The sequence below is a fragment of the Vipera berus genome (assembly GCF_964194415.1).
Source record: "Vipera berus genome assembly, chromosome: 3".
NCBI lineage: Eukaryota > Metazoa > Chordata > Lepidosauria > Squamata > Viperidae > Vipera > Vipera berus.
Window position 1 is genome coordinate 191,414,042 of NC_138204.1, and position 21,260 is coordinate 191,435,301.

At 42.5% G+C, this 21,260-nt stretch overlaps 1 protein-coding gene across 1 annotated transcript in view; it reads left to right on the top strand.

Annotated features, from left to right (window-relative positions):
• Positions 1-9,687: 9,687 nt before the first annotated feature.
• DPY19L4 (dpy-19 like 4) overlaps positions 9,688-21,260 on the top strand; it is a 34,949-nt gene continuing 23,376 nt past the window's right edge. Inside the window, exons 1-2 of the mRNA XM_081323010.1 lie at positions 9,688-9,877; positions 18,225-18,329. Coding sequence (XP_081179136.1) covers positions 9,868-9,877; positions 18,225-18,329 — 115 coding nt within the window. The 5' untranslated portion in view covers positions 9,688-9,867. The remainder of the gene's footprint in view (positions 9,878-18,224; positions 18,330-21,260) is intronic.

A 21,260-nucleotide genomic window follows, 5' to 3' on the forward strand; every position in this document is an offset into this window, starting at 1 on the left:
CTTTATATTCCTGCATCATGCTAAGTGCTAAATTTCAGATTTCAGATTGCAATGTCTATAATATCACAATAAACCAAATCAAGCAAATCATATTATGGCAATGAGTTGTGTTGAATCATTCAGCATCATTCTCTTGTGTCCGTTTCATTTTCTAAACAATCTATAAATAGTTATTTTCTGCAATAAATACAACAAATCATCTGGATAGCTGGATGGTTTAAGAGGTGACAGACGAACTAAAAGAAATAAGAAATCCATTTAACTAAAAGAGTTATTATATATAAGAAATATAATGTGTGCTACTGAAAACAACCTAATGTGGTACCCTGCAAATACGTTTAGATTGCTTTCTCAGAATTCCCAGTGAGCTTGTTCAGGATTTGGTGTATTCCCAGGTTAGGAAAAGCTGCCTCAAAGTATTCATTAAGAATTATGTAATAAGCCTTGGGCTTTCCACTTCTGATATGATACTGAAGGTGAAGGCAGACCAGTTGCAACAGCGCACTCTAGACATACCAAACATTTTAGCAGCCTTTGGAATTCTTCAGAAATCACATCATTATTTGCATATTAAATGTTTTTATATATACCTGAAGGAAGTGAAAATAATTTTCAGAGCAATAAGCTCTACTCCCATCACTCCTACTGTTACGGTATATATTAATATATATTATATATGTTATATAAATATTATGTCGAGCCCTTCGGGTTCGACATACTTACCGGGAGAGGGATTCAGCCGCAGCCCGCAGCCCTCAGCAACAGCAGCGGCCACGCCCACACTCATCAGCTGTCCGGCGGGCGAGCTGCCGCACGACGCCGAGAGCCCAGCTGCTCCCAAGCTCCCCAGCTGTCCGGCGGGTGAGCAGCCGCACGACGCCGAGAGCCCAGCCGCTCCCAAGCTCCCCAGCTGTTCGGCGGGCGAGTAGCCGTGCGACGCCGAGAGCCCAGCCGCGCCCACGCCCTCCAGCTGTCCGGCGGGCGAGCGCCGGACCCGCGGGCGTGCTGCGATCTGAGAGGTGGCTGAGGGCGGCCGTGAGTGGCTGCAGGAAGGCTACGCCGGGGCAGCCAGCCGGGAGATGGTCCGCGCCGGCACAGTCAGCTGACAGGCGGGCAGAAACTGTTACCAGGGCTCGTATCGTTCAAGCAGCTGAGAGGCGGCCAGGGATGCCCGCTGATGGTCGCGCAGCTCGGTCAGCTGAGCGACGGCCCAGAACAGCTATGGACGCCCGCGGAAGCAGCACAACACTTTCTGGAGCTGACGACGGCCTGGCGGTTGTGGCTATGGGCGATGGTCTTACAGACCCGGTGGCTGTTACTGCGGGCACGCCGGCAGCGACGCGGGGTGCTGAACAGCTGCGCCCGGACCTTGGGGGCTGCCAGGGGGTCATGGGTGTGGCGCGGGGAGATGCAGTGGTGGCGGGGAGCACGCTCAGGATGTTAGGAGGGGGGTGGGCTTGTACTTACCTTCACGCTGGGAAGCACGGTGCCGGTGGAGGGAGCTGGGCGTGGGTTGAAGGAGTAGGGGGGTGGAGTATTTACGCAGGCCAGGCGGATGCTGGTCTGCACGGGGGAGGGGTGGGGCCTAGGGGTGGGGCTGCTACCTAGTTACAGGTTTGGAATAAAAGGTGCGTTGAGAGCGTGTGGCTCTCAACGCTGACTTTATTAATGCTTGGAGATCCTGATATTAAAGGTGCTCTCTGCAGTCATCCGTACTTCGTCGTGGTTTTTCCTGAGTGCCTGTTATTCCCGGCGGAGACGAGGGTTTGACATATTATAGTTCATTGCATAGTCAGCCAGATGTTCAGACTGGGTCTGGCAATTTTGTCTATATATTAAGTTCTTTCTATTATATTAATATGAACACTTATGAAAAAAATTGGTTGTTATACCAATGATTGGAGCCCTCAGGTTGATATCTAGAGGACTTTCTCGATTATCTGGAAATATTGAATTTATCAGACTTGAACACCCGAATTTTACCAAAACCTTCCAGAAATCTCTACCCAGATGAGTAGAAATTAGCACCAAGATAGACATTAGACCAACAATCAATGAGCATACAATATCCCAATCAAGGAACTAACAACTGAGAGAAACAAGCTAACAATAAATAACAGCCCAATCAAGGAGCCACCAAAACTACTCCTACCAACGCTGAAAGGGCAAGCTAGTAACATATAAAATGAGAACAAACCCCACTCCCTACTAGCACTGATAATGTTACCTAGTTTGGTACTGAAATGTCTGCGAGAAAACAACTAAGCTCAAAGAACACCAAGAACACCACAAAGTTTACAAATAAATAAATAAACATTACCTTCTCCATTTCGCTTTCAATTTATCTGAAATAAATATGAATAATGTAGAGGAAAGGGACTGAAGAGTAAATTGGCTCCTGGGCTGTGCAGATTATTTCATGCTTGCATCATGGTTTAATTAAGAAATTTCTCATTAAAATCTTCCCCGTGAACAAGAGTGCTGATACAGTCTTGTGTTTCACAAAAGGTTTGCTAAGGTCTGTATTTCTGGGTTTTTCAACAAGAAGACCCAAAGTAACTACCTTTTCCCCCCCCAAGAGCTGGTGTGAAGGGGAAAGCCCTTGTTAGAAGGGCTAAAGTTTCCCCAGGTAGGCAGAATAGGGGGTATCTAGAGGTCCTGATGTCATTATACCATAAGCATGTTTCTCAGAGAAATGTTAAGCAGATTTTAATCAGTGAGGCTTATAATTACCCCCACTCCTGTAAGAATATGAGTATGATAATGTGATTTAATGAAGGTAATGGTGATGATGATAATAATAAGTAACAATAAGTTAATAGTTAAATTGGGGGTGCCTTGGGGAAAGTCATCCAACTGTCTTTTTATTTAATGTCATTACAAGTCTAGCAATATCATCTGTGAAAATGCATGGTGGAGAAGATGGAGATTGTGGGATCCATTCCCAATGGATACGTGAATTGTCAGAGGAACATGGAAAGCATACATGCCACAACCACTTAATAAGGGACAATTACTGTCTGTATTAACCTTGAACTCTCCATCTCCATATTCCAAGTCTGATAGTGAAAAATCTACATATGAATTCCTACCCTCAGCTTCAAGCTGGGATTTGCTTTTGAAATTCTCTCTCCACCCCCACGCCCCCCCACCCCCGACAACCCTCCCAAGGATAGCAGATTGTAAGTCCTTTTGAATGTCCAGGCAGATTGAAAAGCTCCCTGCTGGTTTTGGAATGTCAATCTAGTGTGAAACTCCTGAACTGAAATTCATATGCAAATTTGACACTATCAAAGTTGGATAGAATAGAAATGGGGACTGACTAGTTCACAGCCAAAGATAATTGTTCCCTTGTTAGGTATTCGTGTACACTAATAATCTTTATTTCCTTATTCATTATTAGCTGGCAGTGGGTCACATCTTTTACCCTTTTGCTGGCCCTTGTTTGCCTTGTAATAGTCTTTTGCACTGCCTGGTCCCATTCCTCATTAGTCCTTGCTCTTTCTTAGTATCTGTCTAAGTTCTCATGCAGTTAGATAAGGTAGATCTCTTATGCCACAGTGCATTGTCTACCTTTGATAATGCTCCAAATCTCTTTTGCTGCCTCCTTTCTGCATTTGGTATCTGACAAATTATTATGTTTATTTTATTTGCTCTTTTATATATCCAGTCATATCTGCAGAAGCAACAAAGTTATCTATAAATGGAAAAATCATCTCACTGATAGCAAGTTGCCTATGGGGAGAAGTATGCAGAGCCTTTGATGATGATTAAAGTACTTTGCCAGGCATATCTAGAAGTTCTTTCAGATATATTGGCTCCAAGCTATTTAATGCTTTAACGAGCTGGAAAGATTTGAGTTGGGTCTAGAAACTGATTGGCATGCAGAGTAGCTATCATAGAACTGATAGAACAGAACAGAACAGAACAGAACAGAATAGAATAGATCTGCTTCAGTTCATATTTATGACCGTTGCAGTGGCTCCAAGATCACATGATCCCCTTCTAGTCCAGGGCTTTTCAACCGGTGGTCAGCGTACCACTGGTGGTACATCGGCACCTGACAGGTGGTACGCTTACAATGGGTTGAAAAGCACCTGTTAAAAAAAAGTGTAGAAAAAGTGTAGAAATGTAGTGTGGGGGTGAGCTGAAGCAGCGGCAATGCAGCACAGTCCTGTGGGAGAGCCAGCTGAAGTGGCGGTGTTGCCGGGGCTCTGCTGAGCGCCCAGGATCCATGCTGGGCTCCAGATGACTGGTACTTCCTGAAGCTGCAGGCAGCCTGGGGAAAGGAGTCAGCTGCAGCAACACCAAAGACAAAAGGAGGAGGAGGGGATAGACATGCCCATGGGGTGTTTACATTTGTCCTGGGGTCACCCTGGAGACAGTGAGGGGCTGGCCCACCCCAGCCCGCAATCAAAGGAAAACCCAGAATACAGCAGGTTAGTAGACACCCCAGCCACCGTGCCCCTCCGTTTCCTTCTCCTCGCCCAGACGCAGTCACTGCTCCTCACCATAGCTGGGGTGGGACTTGCAAGTACCTGCTTTGTCCTGCAAAGTGGTGCTATCCTGGCGCTCCCACAAGCTGCCATGCCAGCAGCCCCGACTAAAGGCTGTGCGCTCCAGCCTCGCCCTGCCAAGGAAGGGGGAGGCATCTGAAGCTACATCAGATCTGCAGCTTGTCAGCAGCGTCAAAGGCTGCCCAACTTTACTCTGGAATTTCAGGGTTGGAAAGCGGAGGGGCAGCGCCACATTTTCAGGTGTGGCGGCACCTGCTGGAAAGCCTCCTGTTTCTGCCCCCTGCAGCTACCTTGTTCGGAGCTTTCCTGATGCCGATGGGCCTGCCAGCATGGCGGAAGGTGGGAGCAACGGGTGAGCCACGCTTTGCAGGATGAAGCTGGTGCACCTATGCCAACAGGCCTCTTGGGATCAGGAAGGCTCTGAAGGAGGCAGCTACCGGGGGGGGGGGGGAAGCAGGAGGCTTTCCAGCAGGTGTCACCAGGCCTGCAAACGCGGCACTGCCCCTCCACTTTCCAACCCTGAAATTCCAGAGTATAGTTGAGCAGCCTTTGAGACCCACTGACAAGCTGCAAATCTGATGTAGCCTCAGCTGCTGTCCCCTTCCTTGACAGGGGCAAGGCTGGAATGCGCGGCCTTTAGTCAGGGCTGCCGGCATGGCAGTGGGTGGGAGCGCTGGGGGAGCACCACTTTGCAGGACGGAGGTACTTGCAAGTCCCACCCCAGCTATGGCAAGGAGCAGCAACTGCATCTGTGCCCAGGGGGCGAGGAGAAGGAACTGGAGGAGCACAGTGGCTGGGCTGCCTTATGGCCTGCTGGCTATGGAGATTTTCTTTGATTGGGGGTGAAGGATCTGACCCTCACTGAAATGCAAATCCCTCTCTAAGCAGGCTGAAGGCCTCTGTCTTTGTGGCCATGCAGTTCTGAAATTGATGGGCTGCTGCTAGGGAGGAAAATCAAAATGGGGCAAAACAAGTGGAGTCCACCATGGTTTATTGATTGCAAAGTTTTCCTTGGGTTTTCCTATCCCTTTCTGTGCTATTAAAATCACATTGGCAAGGTCTGTATTGAACAACTGGCTGCAAAGTACTCAACCGGATTTTAGCCTAGCCCCTTGTGCAATCCTAGGCCACATTCTGGAGGTAAGAGGATGCAGTAATAAGAGAGAGCTGCAAAATTGATTCACTATTTATTCTTGCCTTTAGCAGCAATAACTACGTTCTTTGACGACTTTGCTAGCAACCTGCAGGCTGTGAACTTTCCTTTCCAACTTGGGGAAACAATTCAGGAATGCTAGATTTATTTTTCCTGCTAATCACAATATACTCTGTGGGTTTTTAAAAGAGCTTATGAGAAAAAGATGTGTCTGAAAATTAAATCATGTATGGATTGTGAGACAGAGAAGGGAGATACGTGGACTTATGCACTTCCAATTGCTGACAGGTGTGCCACTAATATTCTGACTGGACACCTGCATGCTCTCAGGGCCCAAAGATTGTCTTCATTCTTCATAGGGCGGTATTGTGGATTAACTAAATTTTTCTGAGTTCTGATTTTAAGGTGAGTATCTTAAGGCCTATGGAGGCCTTTGATCTTTTTCTTAAATACATAATAATGAGAACTAAAGGCACAAAGGGAAGGCAAATTAGAAAGAACAAGACCTTTTGGGGTCTTCAATTCCCTTTCTGTTAAGAGTTCCTTAGTAAGGTTTGCTCTTCCTTCCTAAAACCAATAAAGGTGTTTTTTCCAGAAAATATGTGAAGAGCTTAATTAGTGATTTAACTATGTTTTCTTTTTGGCTGTGTTTTAATTTATATATAATGTATGTTTAATCCCTGTAAACCGCCCTGAGTCCTCAGGGAATAGGGCGGTATATAAATATAACTAAATAAATAAATAAAATAAATAAGGAGGGCTTGGAAAGGTAGAAGTGGCCAATATGGAGGCTGCACCTTGCCCTCCAGATCTCTGTCTCCCCTGCAGATCTCTGGAGAGGAGGGGATGGCAGGGGAGCTGTGTGAGGGAAGGCTGCCCCAACAAGCCCTTTCAAGAAGGGCCAGCCTCCCTTGTGCAGGACCCAGGAGTGCTGCTTCCCTGCCGCTTCCTCTTGCTCTGCAGAGAATTGTCAAGACAGAAATTGGACTTGGAGGAAACTGCTTCCTGCAAAAGTCCTCTACCTCCTGCTTTGCTGGGAGGGGGCACCGGACAGGGGAACACCAATGATGTCTGGGATTGGGAAAAGAACTTCTCTTTAGTGTGCTACATAGACACAAACATTCCAAGCTTGGAAACTTGTATCCAGGGCTTTTTTTCCTCATAGAACGCTCAGAACGGAGTTCCGGCACCTTTTTTGGATGGAACCTTGTAGGGTAGGCAAGGCGGGTTGTATGACATGTGTGAGTTCCGGCACCTTTTTCTTTTACAAAAAAAGCACTGCTTGTATCTACATCTGAGCTAGCAAATTGCCAATCATGCCTGGACTTGAGGAGAAGGCGCTCTCCTTCCTCTGTAGATAAAAGTACCCAAACCTGGAATGTGGTGTGTATGCATGTATGTGTGCAGGGGCACATGGACTTGGCTGCTAGCAGTTTGGGGAGGCAAGGAGTTTGTGGGGCACTGAGTTGTCTCCACATCGAGTTAGCCAGTGCGACTTTTTCCATTCTAACCCAGCTGTCTCAAGTCAGCTGTGTCCAGTGAATGGCCTCGAGCAGGCCATGCCCCACCTGCTGGGCAACTGGTGGTACTCAAATATTGCCATATCCTAAATGAGGTACAATCTCTGAAAAGGTTAAAAAGCCCTGTTCTAGTCCAGCCCCCTGCTCAAGCAGGAGGACCTATACCATCTCAGACAGGTAATTGTCTAGTCTCTTAAAAATCTCTAGTGATGGAGCGCCCACGATTTCTGGAGGCAAGCTGTTCCACTGGTTGATTGTTCTCACTGTTAGGAAGTTTCTCCTTAATTCCAGGTTGCTTCTCTCTTTGATCAGTTTCGGACCATTGTTTCTTGTCCTTCCATCTGGTGCTCTGGTGAATGTGACCCCCTCTTCCTTGTGGCAGCCCCTCAGATACTGGAATATTTCTATCATGTCTCCCCTATTTCTTCTTTTCTTTAGACTAGCCAAACCCAAGTCCCGCAGCCGTTCTTTGTATGTGTTAGTCTCCAGGCCTTTGATCATTGTAGTTGCTCTTCTCTGAATTTTTTCTAAACTCTAAACATCTTTTTTGTGATATGGTGACCAAAATTGGCTGCAGTATTCCAGGTGTGGTCTTACTAGGGTTTTATAAAGCAGTACTAATACCTCGTGTGATCTTGATTCTATGCCTCTGTTTATACAACCCAGGATTGTATTAGCTTTTTTGGTTGCTGCTGCACACTGTTGGTTCATAGTCAAGTGATCTTTCACTAGGACTCCAAGGTCCCTCTCACAGTTACTTGTTTAAAGCCAGGTGTCGCCCAATCTGTACTTACTTGTACCTTTGATTTTTCCTGCCGAAATGTAAAACTTTGCTTTTCTCCACATTGAAACTCATTTTGTTGGATAGGGCCCATTGTTCAAGTTTGTCAAGATCTTTTTGGATCTGAGTTTGTCTTCTGGAGTATTGGCTACTCCTCTGTTTGGTGTCATTTGCAAATCTGATGAGTTTCCCTTCAATTCCTTCATCTAAGTCATTTATGAAGATATTGAAGAATACTGGACCTAAGACGGAACATTGTGGTACCCCACTGCTTACTTCTCTCCATGTGGATGTAATGCCAATGAGGACTAATTGTTGAGTACTGTTTGTCACCCAGCTACAGATCCATCTGGTGTTGTTGTTGCATAATTGGTTAGCCTCAGTTAGGTTTGGGCTAATACACATCTAATGTCTTGCTCTGAAATTTAATTTGTCTTATACAGTTTAACCATTGATCATGATGGACCTTGAAATATTAAACAAGGTAATGTGTCAAAATTAGGTTTGAAATGATCACATTGCCTTGCAGAAATACTTAGAGAATAAGAAAGAAGGGTAATATATGCTTTTACAAATATCTCTTTACTCAGGCTATTAATGTTGCTTGTAAACTATTTTGGGAATGTAAACTATTTTGGGTGTGAACAAATCAATATTATAGAAATGTTACAGTATATTTTACATTGTTATGTACTGCAGTATTTTATTCAAATTACATTTTTTTATTTATATAAGTGTCTTGTACGGCCACCCACCTTGTGTGCCACAACTCTGGGAGGTCCATCAAAATATAATAAAACCAAAAGAAACAATAAAAGACAACAGACAAAATAGCTAGAAGCCAATGTATGTTGGGCAACTATGGTATAATATAAACAAGGGACACCTTACTAGGGACATCTAACACTGCTTGGACCACCATATTCTGGACCAATTGTAATTTCTGGATGGTCTTTTAAGAGCAACTCTATGTAGCATGTCTTGCAGTAATCCAGCTGGGAAGAGAACAAGGCCTCAGCGAAACCATGAGCCAGAGCTTTGAAAAGAACCCCAAGTTCCCTCTGAAAATTCATTGGATCCATCAATCTTTCGGCATGGGTGTAGGATGGGATCCCCCTCTTGCAGTAGGGAATGGCTCCAAAGAACTCCATGGCCAAAAGGACATGATCTGCTCATAGCCAGGGCCCGATATTAATAACTCCCAACCCAGATTACCACCCCACTGCCTCAAGAGAAAGTTTATGCACAAGATTTGAGCTGTTATGGGCACTCCTGACCTCAGCAATAAACCTTACATGATGTGACTTATATCTTGCCCATTTTAACAGAAAACCTATTTTAAGCAGCTCTAAAGATTGGTTAACCTCTAAAGGGCAAAAACAAAAACAAAAAAAGAGTTTTGTTTTTCTCTCTGTTTCCATCAGGACTTTGCAATTCAGATTTGGTAGCCCTGCCTGAGTATAAACTGCAATCAATCAATAAATATTTTTACGAGATACGATTAATTCTCCACGTCCTCAAAAGTGGATTCCCTTTCTTTTGGATTCGTTAATGAATGAACTGACATCACAGGAATTACAGAAAGGAGTAGGCAGCGTCTCAGGGCGGAAGTTGAATACGGAGTACTGGCTTGGCTTCAGTATCTACGCGAATTGGATTCCGCATGTGCCTTTCCATCCCCGTGAAAGACCGTTCCGCATCGCCTTGCAGAAAAGGAAAAGATCGAAAATCGGGGAGCTAACAGGAAGTGAAAAGTATCTCCTTCTGTTGTCGGGGCAAGGCTGGGGTTGCTTTAGTAGGATCAGACGCTGGGAAAGAGAGACGACAGTCCCGATCGCTTTAATGCCAGAGAGAAAGCGCGTTGAGCTCGGGTTTCTTTCGATTTGATAACTGGAGATGGAGGAAGGTGAGGTTTGCGCGCGCTCGTTGTGTCTCCCTTTTAATTCCGCCTCGGGTCAGCTGTAGAAGGTGGGGGGGGGGCTACACTAGTAGGAGAAAGAAAGAGAGAAGTGCTGAAGATTTGCGCTAGAAGGAGGCCGCTTAGATGCAAAGAGCAATTGGGGGAAAAGGCAAATCTATCGGTTAGAGCTAGGAGAAGGGCCGAGGAAGGTGGCATTTCTAAGAATAATTTCGCATACTCTTACAAAGCAATAAGTTTAGCAATAACTTCAGCTTCTCTTTTTTGCAAATAACTTTCAAGCATCAGGAAATCATTTTGATACCAGTAGATATCTGATCTGTTCGTTTTCTGAGCCGCTTTGCCCGTAAAGCTTTGTGAAAAGCAGAGCAGAATGAAAAATAAGTGGCAGAGGTGCACATGCCAAATGTACGTGCAAATGATCCTCTGTCATTCTGTCAGCCACAATGGAATTTGTGCTTCTGTCTATCGGAAAAGACGAAGCATGCAGTGGATGTCAAGGGAATATATATGTGAATTCCCTCTCAAAAATACTGTTTCATTGATTATAACTACATTAATTATCTTAAGGTTGTATAAGCTAATATAATAATGAAAATACTATATAAAAATAAAAACGTTCCTTTCAACACAGTGCTAGATTTATATAAGTGCATATTAATATAATATTTATGTGGAAACACTTTTCTCAGCTGTACTCTATTATGTTCAGCTAAAGTTTTAACTGTACCAATGAAAGGGTTTTTCCCACCTGAAAAGCAAAACAACAACAACCCCAAAAGCCTATTGGTCCTTAAGAATATGTAAATTCAAAGAATGGATGTTTTCAAACTTGTCCTCAAAAATTTTCTTCTCTATATCTTAACTAGTTTTTGCAAATTACAGAAGAAATACTGAGAAGAAAATGCTGTGGCTCACTGAGAATCCTTCACTGGCTTGTCTGTTTTAGTGGTTTGATATTCCCTACATCAGGGGTAGGTAACCTTGGCACTTTTATGACTCATGGAGTTCAACTCTCAGAATTTCTGAGCCAGGCTGGCTCAGGAATTCTGGGAGTTAAAGTCCATGAGTCATAAAAGAGCCAAGGTTGCCTACCCCTGCCCTACATCTATCTTATTTTTTTCCAATTAACCTTTCAAGCCATATGGCAGAGATGTTATTTAATAAGCTGTTTATTCATTCTTTGAACTGAATAGAATTGTTTCATGGAAAAAGTTATTTTTGTAAGAACATGTAGGTTCAGCCTTAGTATAGATTATCATAGATTATCATAGTTTTCTTTGCAACCATCATAGGTTTCTGCTGCAATCTTACAACAGAAGTTGTTTTTTCTCATAATCTCAGATGCAGTAAGTTTCTTTCATTGAAGTTTACAATTTGCCTAGTTTGGCAAATTTACCCAAAGAAGCAATATTTGATGTTTGGGACACTGGAAGGTATATACATTCTCCTCTATATTTGTGTGTGTTTTTTCCTGGCTTTTGTCATTTGTGAGGCCTGTTACATTGGGATTAATAGTCTTGAAATTTAAATGGACTATGTTATTCCCATTTGAAATAGCCCAAGTAATTGGTTTTGAGCAACTTCATTGAAACTCTTGCGATATGTTCCACAGCTAAAAGGAAGGGGGAGAAAGGGGGAGGAGAAAAATTAGGATTCAACTGTCATGAGTTGTCAGCACAAATCATTTGCGCTGAACAACTGCTTCTGCTTCTCATTCATAACACCTATGATACTGTTAAAAGAAAAAAAATACTTTTTCCTTTCTGTAACTGAATACTTCATAACCCGTTCCAGTTTGTACAATGTATTGTAATTTCATTAGGTTTGCTTAGTTTTGTGACTTATTTCCTGCTCAAGGATCATGCATTGTTTATAGATAGCAGCTTGATATACCAGTTCATCTTTCAGAGTGTTGCTTTTACAATTCTGCATCTACTGGCAGACACCTGGATAAATTAAAATAGAAAATCAACAATTTCTGACCCTCAGTTATTTAATAGCAGTACAGTATTGTCATGTATCTGATTATATGTTAAGCTACATCAGGAGTCTTCAAACTTGGCCCTTTTATGACTTATGGACTTCAACTCCCAGAATTCCTCAGCCAGCGTGCCTGGCTGAGGAATTCTGGGAATTGAAGTCCACAAGTCATAAAAGGGCCAAGTTTGAAGACCCCTGAGCTACATCATACTGGCTGGGTTCAGAAGCTGCATAGAGCCATTTTGTGGCCAGGTTGGAAGGTCTGATTGAACTTTTTTTTGTTCCATGAACTACTTTTGTTTCCCTGCACGTTTCTTCCGTTTGCAATGTAGCATTTTTTTAAAGCGGCACAGCCAAGAGCAGCAGTCAGGCAATGGAAGTTATTTCCCGTTCCATTCTTGCTTGGAGGGGAACCAGGATTAAATAGAGTGCAAAGAGAGCTTTGCCCAGACGTTTGAGGTCAGCCTCCTGCCCTCCCCAGCCTGCCTCCAATTCCAGGTTAGAAGTCGCGGCCATGAGTGGAATTCCAGACTGGAGGGGTCATGCTTGCAAAGGCATTGCCACACCCCACAGCTCTGCAAAATCTCAGTTTAGACGATATTGCAGCAAGGACACAGGGAGGGGAGATAGAACTGGGCCGGCAAAGCCTCATTCCTTCCAATCTAGAAACTAGATGGGGGCAGCCAGTTTCTTCCCCCTCTTGTAATTTGGAAAAGGAGTGAGTGCTTTTGGCAAGTGAGGGGAGCAGGGCTGTGGCGTGACAAGCTCTCTAGCTCTGTGGCGGCGCAGTTTGTAAATCTGGGCAGGTTCGGCATTCCAGCAAGTGGTGAGAGAGGCCGGGGCTTGGCACTTCTCTGTCTGGCTGGACAAGGGCTCCAGCATCCAAGGCTGGGCAGTTTGGGACTCTCAGATGTGGCACCAAACTAGCATGTTGCAGCATCTCTGCGGTTGTTCATAAGTGCAAACGACCGCTGTGATGTTGCAAGATATGTAACTTTCGGACCTGGTCGTAAGTACTTTTGACAGGGAATGTCGTAACTTTGAACATTTATTAAGTGAACATTCGTAGCTTGAGGACTGTCTGTATTAATATATTATTAAAGGTTCCCCCGCACATGCGTGCTAGTCATTTCCAACTCTAGGGGCCGGTGCTCATCTCCGTTTCAAAGCCGAAGAGCCAGCATTTGTCCGAGGACATCTCCGTGGTCATGTGGCCGGCATGACTAGACACACGGAATGCTGTTACCTTCCCACTGTAGTGGTCCCTATTTTTCTACTTGCATTTTTACATGCTTTCAAACTGCTAGGTTGGCGGAAGCTGGGACGAGTAACAGGTGCTCACTCTGTTACACGGCACTCGGGATTCGACCTGCCAAACTGCCAACCTTCTGATCGACAAGCTCAGCGTCCTAACCCACTAAGCCACCGCGTTCCTAATATATTATTACAACAGGCAATTATCACTATATTTGATATATAAAGGTATTTTGCCTGTGGACATATCATTGAACCATTATGGGTAATGACTAATTGCTCCTAGTTTCTCCTACTTCTAAAATATATAAAAGTAAAAGGTAAAGGTTCCCCCGCACATGCGTGCTAGTCGTTTCCGACTCTAGGGGCCGGTGCTCATCTCCGTTTCATAGCCGAAGAGCCAGCGCTTGTCCGAGGACGTCTCTGTGGTCATGTGGCCGGCATGACTAGACGCCAAAGGCGCACGGAACGCTGTTACCTTCCCACCGGAGTGGTCCCTATTTTTCTACTTGCATTTTTACGTGCTTTCGAACTGCTAGGTGGGCAGAAGCTGGGACGAGTAACAGGCGCTCACTCTGCTACGCGGCACTCGGGATTCGACCCGCCAAACTGCCGACCTTCCGATCGACAAGTTCAGCGTCCTAACCCACTGAGCCACCGCGTCCCTAAAATATATAAACAAACAACCTAATTAGGTTGCAGAGTGAAAAATCTATTTTTAGCATTTAACCTTGTTCGACTTTCATTTCACTTTGTTAAACAATATCAAGAATGAAAACAACGTTTTCCTTATATTTTTTAAAGCAGCATCAAATTAAACAGAAACAGCATGTGTGTATATTATGATAACAGTTCAGAGGCTGGCAAAACCATTGTGTGCAGTAGTTTTGCCAGCTGCTCTGTGTTTGATATGCAACATGGACTTTGTAATGTTTCCATTTTCTTGTTTCTGCCATCTGTAGAGAATTGAAGGAAAAAGTAACTTGATCTTCCCAATCAGGAAAAAAAATTCACAAGAGGGACATCAAAAATGTTCCTCTGTAGAATGCAATGCTTCCTTGTTTGAGATTCAGGCTACTTTAATCCTTCTATTTTTGTTTTCAAGTTTCTGCCTGGCAGCATTCTTTGTCTATGAAGTACACCTAGTCTTCCTCAGTTGAGTGTCTCTCTTTTACTTCCCATCTGAAATCGTATTTTTATTTCTATAAACCTTGAGTTCCTAATATCTTTTGTGTTTGTGTATGCTCAGAGAATGACTTTTCAGCTCTATGAGTAATGACACTAGCAGCATGAATAGCAGAAGCAAACGTAGACAGAAGATTTAGAATAGATCTTTAAATGATTTTATGTTTTCATAAATCATTTTTTGTGGCTATAGGTTTTTCCAGATAGTGTCAGACATGTAGTAGAGGACCTATGCTCATCCATTAATAAAAAATCTGGATTCTAAAATCTAGGTTAATCTTTGAGTCGGCATAGGTGTATTTATGAATGAAATACAAGTGAGAGGCTGAGTCTGAATTTTTTGTTTGGAAAGAATTATTGTCCCTTATCTCCTGAAAAAGTTACTGTGATTCAGAATATCCTCGTAGGAAGGAGGGAGTAGTAGTGAATAATTTTGCCCATTTCCTGACAGAATAGGACATTCATAATATGATTGACTATACGCTTTCTGGCAGCCATTTTAGAGACTGTCTATGTCATGTTTATAATCTTCCAAATGTGCCCAATAGCTTATGAAGTACATTCTTTTATCTTGAATGTGATTAAAGGAATCATTTGCCTTTGGCAGTTTTTTTGCTATTGGATTTATTTCTGCTAGAATTAGGAAGAAGGAGAAAAATCATCTGAGGGAAAACTGGCAGTAATAAAATGGCATAGTGGAGAAAGAATGAGCACATACCTCTTACTTACACAATAACCTTACTTTACTCTTGTAATATTCATTCATGTGTTGGATTTATATCTAGAAGGTCAAGAAGACAGATGGATAAGACAAGCACTCCTCCATTTTTTTCCTGACATCCTCATGAGTTAGATTGGGCTAAGAAATAATACCGTAATTGCCTTAAACTCACTTAGCCAAAGAGTCAGGTTAGATCAGAATAAGCAGATAGCTTGTACACCATTCCTTTCTCATTTTGTTAATAGCCTTATCTTCCACAAATTCATCTGTTCATTTTCAAAATGGTCCATGTTGGTGGCTATCATAGCATTCTGTGATATGAATGCTATAAATTAATTATATAGTCCCCCTGTCTTTGTTGTGACTTGATCCCTAACAATACAGCCTTTTCTTTATTTCTACCTAATTACAACTAAGACAAGCCCTGATAGTATCTTGTTTGGATGTTTCTCCATGAGGTTGCTTTCACCTTGTTTTCAACCCTTATTTGATTAAAGTTATCCTCAGCTGTTCTGCTATTAATGTTTTCTATCTTAAAGAGTCAACAACTGTAGCAATTTTGCCATGCGTACAATCCATTGTTCCCACTATTTTGTTTGCGACAATAACAGAGGACATCTATGGTGTGGGATCAGCCTAGCATTTATTAGCCACTTCAGGTTTGTGCTGGTATGAACCTGTTTGTCCAGTTCTCAGGCACCGTCCTTCAGGTCTAGTCTACTTTGTGGAGCAGGAAAGTTCATTTTTCAAACTAATCTCTCAATCGGCACACATAGCATCTGCCTAAATATTATGAAGGGGAAGCTATGCAGTAAGGTAGAAAAAAGTGTGTCTGCTAGTGCAATTTTCTCACTAGATCTGTCAGCTGTTTTTCAGGCTGCTATTGACCATAGGTCGAATGATCTCCCAAAAGAGTGGTAAACCTATGTTCAAAACAATCTGTACAATGGTTTGTAAGCTTGTGAAAGTTTTGTGGTGAGAAGGTAGACACACAAATACACACATACAGGGAGTGCAGAATTATTAGGCAAATGAGTATTTTGACCACATCATCCTCTTTATGCATGTTGTCTTACTCCAAGCTGTATAGGCTCGAAAGCCTACTACCAATTAAGCATATTAGGTGATGTGCATCTCTGTAATGAGAAGGGGTGTGGTCTAATGACATCAACACCCTGTATCAGGTGTGCATAATTATTAGGCAACTTCCTTTCCTTTGGCAAAATGGGTCAAAAGAAGGACTTGACAGGCTCAGAAAAGTCAAAAATAGTGAGATATCTTGCAGAGGGATGCAGCACTCTTAAAATTGCAAAGCTTCTGAAGCGTGATCATCGAACAATCAAGCGTTTCATTCAAAATAGTCAACAGGGTCGCAAGAAGCGTGTGGAGAAACCAAGGCGCAAAATAACTGCCCATGAACTGAGAAAAGTCAAGCGTGCAGCTGCCAAGATGCCACTTGCCACCAGTTTGGCCATATTTCAGAGCTGCAACATCACTGGAGTGCCCAAAAGCACAAGGTGTGCAATACTCAGAGACATGGCCAAGGTAAGAAAGGCTGAAAGACGACCACCACTGAACAAGACACACAAGCTGAAACGTCAAGACTGGGCCAAGAAATATCTCAAGACTGATTTTTCTAAGGTTTTATGGACTGATGTAATGAGAGTGAGTCTTGATGGGCCAGATGGATGGGCCCGTGGCTGGATTGGTAAAGGGCAGAGAGCTCCAGTCCGACTCAGACGCCAGCAAGGTGGAGGTGGAGTACTGGTTTGGGCTGGTATCATCAAAGATGAGCTTGTGGGGCCTTTTCGGGTTGAGGATGGAGTCAAGCTCAACTCCCAGTCCTACTGCCAGTTTCTGGACGACACCTTCTTCAAGCAGTGGTACAGGAAGAAGTCTGCATCCTTCAAGAAAAACATGATTTTCATGCAGGACAATGCTCCATCACACGCGTCCAAGTACTCCACAGCGTGGCTGGCAAGAAAGGGTATAAAAGAAGAAAATCTAATGACATGGCCTCCTTGTTCACCTGATCTGAACCCCATTGAGAACCTGTGGTCCATCATCAAATGTGAGATTTACAAGGAGGGAAAACAGTACACCTCTCTGAACAGTGTCTGGGAGGCTGTGGTTGCTGCTGCACGCAATGTTGATGGTGAACAGATCAAAACACTGACAGAATCCATGGATGGCAGGCTTTTGAGTGTCCTTGCAAAGAAAGGTGGCTATATTGGTCACTGATTTGTTTTTGTTATGTTTTTGAATGTCAGAAATGTATATTTGTGAATGTTGAGATGTTATATTGGTTTCACTGGTAAAAATAAATAATTGAAATGGGTATATATTTGTTTTTTGTTAAGTTGCCTAATAATTATGCACAGTAATAGTCACCTGCACACACAGATATTCCCCTAAAATAGCTATAACTAACAACAAACTAAAAACTACTTCCAAGAATATTCAGCTTTGATATTAATGAGTTTTTTGGGTTCATTGAGAACATGGTTGTTGTTCAATAATAAAATTAATCCTCAAAAATACAACTTGCCTAATAATTCTGCACTCCCTGTACTTGATACACAAGAGGTAACTTGTACATCCTCAACTTGGCCTGTCATTGGCTGTTCAGTCTGTCATTTAGTTGGACTTGTCCAGACCTTGGGCTGTCTCAGAGATCTGACAGGGAGAGTCTCTTCTCTCCATCTGCCATATTCAGAGCCCAAACAGCTGAAGGCTCAGCATAGGTGTCAAGTGAAGGGAAATGATTTCCTACAATGGATAAAAACCCAGATTTCGCCATCTGTCAAAACCACTGACAGTCACAGCAGTGCTGTGATTGGTAGATAGTTTTTCTACCAGATGGTGATGTTAGAAGCTGGGAGGAGGGAGCAAGACATTCTTCTCCGCACAGGAAATGAGGACACTATTCTCCAGTTACTTGCCAGAACAAAATCTATTAGAATTGGCAGTGGGAATAATGCTGGTTAAGATCTCTGCTGATTCCTCATAGCAGAAAATTATTTAACTGAGCTACGGGGAAAGACCCTACACTTTTTTCCAACTATACTTTTACTTTGCTGATGCAACTACCATTGCTATATAACAATGCATTCCTATCCATGCCTCTTATCTACAACTAAGGTAGATAGCTTTTGCATTCTAAGACTAACTTCTGGATATTTTTTCTAAAAGCTGTTGAACTGAGGCAAAGAAAGAATCCAAGCTGTACTGAAGTTGAAGAAAAATCTCTCAAAGAAAACAACAAAAAAGGCATACAATCCAAACGATCCCTAAAATGTGAGTTACATTATTTTTTCTGTCAGTGTTTCAATTCTCTCTCTCTCTCTCTCTCTCCCCCCTCTCTCTCTCCCTCCCCCCTCTCTCTCTCTCTCTCTCTCTCTCTCTCTCTCTCTCTATATATATATATATATATATATATATATATATATATATATATATATATATATATATATATATATTTGAGGAATTAAATTTAGAAATATATTTTATGTAGAATGGATAAGAAATCTTTATTCTGGAAAAAGATTTGAGCTAAAGTATACCATATATTGATTCCACTTTGTGCACAAGCCTGTAGAAAGTGATCAGTCTTCAAAAGCAAAAGCAGCTATGAAGTTATGAATCTATATTTTACAGTCAACACAGAATGATTGCTAACCTTTTAGGCAAATACGTTTTCTAAACAAATCCACCAAGAAGCACCACAAAAGAGGAAAGATCACATGCCTTGTCTCTGGCAGCCTTGCAGGAATGGAGTTCCTGCTCTCTTGTGTTAATATCATAATAGATGAACTGCTCTGTGTATAGGAATTCAAAAGTGTTTTTCTCCTTTTTTTAAAAAAATAGCAATCTCCACTGTTGAAATACCAATGGTCTTCACTTAATGATGGTAATTTGAACTGGCATTCTCATTGTTAAGTGATGTAGTCGTAAAGCGTGACATCTCATGACTGAGCTGCTTAGGGATCTGGCAGTCTCCAGTTTCCATTGTTAAGTAAATTATTAAGCAAGTGTCATTAAGCCCACACCTCATGTGACTGCAACTTTCAACTTCCTGCTGGTTTCCCCATTGATTTTGTGGGAAACTGGCAGGGAAAGTTTGAAATCACGATCATGTGACCGTAAGATAGTACAGTGTTCAGAAATCTAGGCCAGTTGCTAAATACAAGAATCATGATCATGTGAACACAAGGGCACTTTGGTGGCTGGAACTTCAAGGACCAAGTTTTAAGCGCCTCTTGTTCAGAGCCATCACAAATTTGAATGGCCATAGAATGTAGTACCTGTAGTCAGTTTATGGTCTGAAACAGATAACAATACTTAGTCTTCTTTTCAAAATCAAGTCCCTTTGTTACTCTCTGATGCTAGAACTTCATTATACTCATTGGGATGTAATCTGTAAATTTGCCCCCAGTGTTTGTTTGATACAGGCTGTTGAGAACATCTGAATCTATTTTATTTACCTGACACAGCTTAAATGTGAATTAAAAAATCTTTTAAAAAAACCCACGAGGTCTAAATTGATTGATATGCTATGCACAAATGCCCAACAATTTAGGTTAAATATAGATCATTTAAACAAAGACAGCTGTGGGTGTATAACAAGTTACTGCTATGTAAAATGCAAGCAAGCTGCATGTTTGATATTTTAGTAAGATATAAATGAAGATTAAACTTTTACAGATGTCTGCTTTTAAGGATTGGTTTCCATGTGCCCTAGGTTTGTTTATTTCACCATTCAGGCAAACAAACTATCCTGTTTGATTTGAGACAACTCAACAGATGCCAAAATAGGCTAACAATACCTGATTTACCCAATTGTATATTTTTTGATGTCTGTAACATCAAATTATAATCTGTGAGTGCATGGAGCAAACTCTAAATATTTTGCTTGTTTACTTATAAGATTTGTATAATTCCCAAAGGATTCTAGATGGTATATAAAATAATAACAAAAAAGCTTCTTTCAACATGTAAAAAACAAGAAAGATGTTAAGGAAATGATTGGTCCATTAGTGGGGGAAAGTGGCAAGAAGGTGACAAGCAACAGGGAGAAAGCAGAACTATTTAACTCATTTTTTGCATCTGTCTTTACACAAAGGCAAAAAACAGCCCAAGCTATCAAAAACTGCCATAAAAACCAGAATAGAAACACAAGTTAAGATAGGCAAGAAAATGGTAAGTGAGCCTAGACGAGTTCAAATCACCAGGAACAGATGGATTACACCCCAAGGTTCTCAAGGAACTGGCAGATGTGATCTCAGAGCCACTGAACTATATTTTTCAAAGATTTTGGAGCACTGGGGAACTACCAGAGGACTGGAAAAGAGCTGATGTAGTTCCCATCTTCAAAAAAGAGAAAAAATAGATCCAGGAAACTACAGACCTGTCACCCTGAGCTCAATACCTGGGAAGATTCTGGAAAAGATAATCAAAGAACGAATCAGCGAGCACCTAGAGGCAAACAAAGTCATTACTAAAAGCCAACATGGGTTTGTCAAAAACAGATCATGCCAAACAAATCTTATTGCATTCTTTGAGCAAGTGACAAAATTAGTGAATCAGAGGAATGCTGTGGATATAATTTACTTGGACTTCAGTAAGGCATTTGATAAAGTAGATCACAACCTAGTACTTGATAAGATAGAAAAATGTGGGTTAGACAGGATCACCACCTGATGGATTCATAGCTGGTTGACTGGCCGTATTGAGCGTGTGGTTCTCAATGGAACCGCATCTACATGGAGGGAAGTGTGTAGTGGGGTGCCCCAGGACTCTGTTCTGGGCCCAGTGTTCTTCAACATCTTCATCTACATTTAGGCAAGAAAAACCAAATGCACAGGTATAGTATAGGTGGTACTTTGCTCAATAGTAGTAACTGTGAGAGGGATCTCGGAGTCCTAGTTCAGGGCTTTTCAACCTTTTCACCCATTATACCACTTTTAGGATATGGCAACATCCAAGTACCACCAGTCGCCTAGCAAGGTGTCAAAAACCTGATAAACAAAAAAAGGGGGGGAAGTAATGAAGTACAGGTAGTCCTCGACTTACAACAGTTCACTTAGTGATTGTTCGAAGTTACAGTGGCACTGAAAAAGTGCCCCCCAAGCCACAGCCGAGCAAGACACCTGCCTGCCTGCCCAGTGGCGCTCTTCCTCCTGTACAAGGTTTTCATTGTTATGAGCATTTCTGTTGAGGATTGGCAGT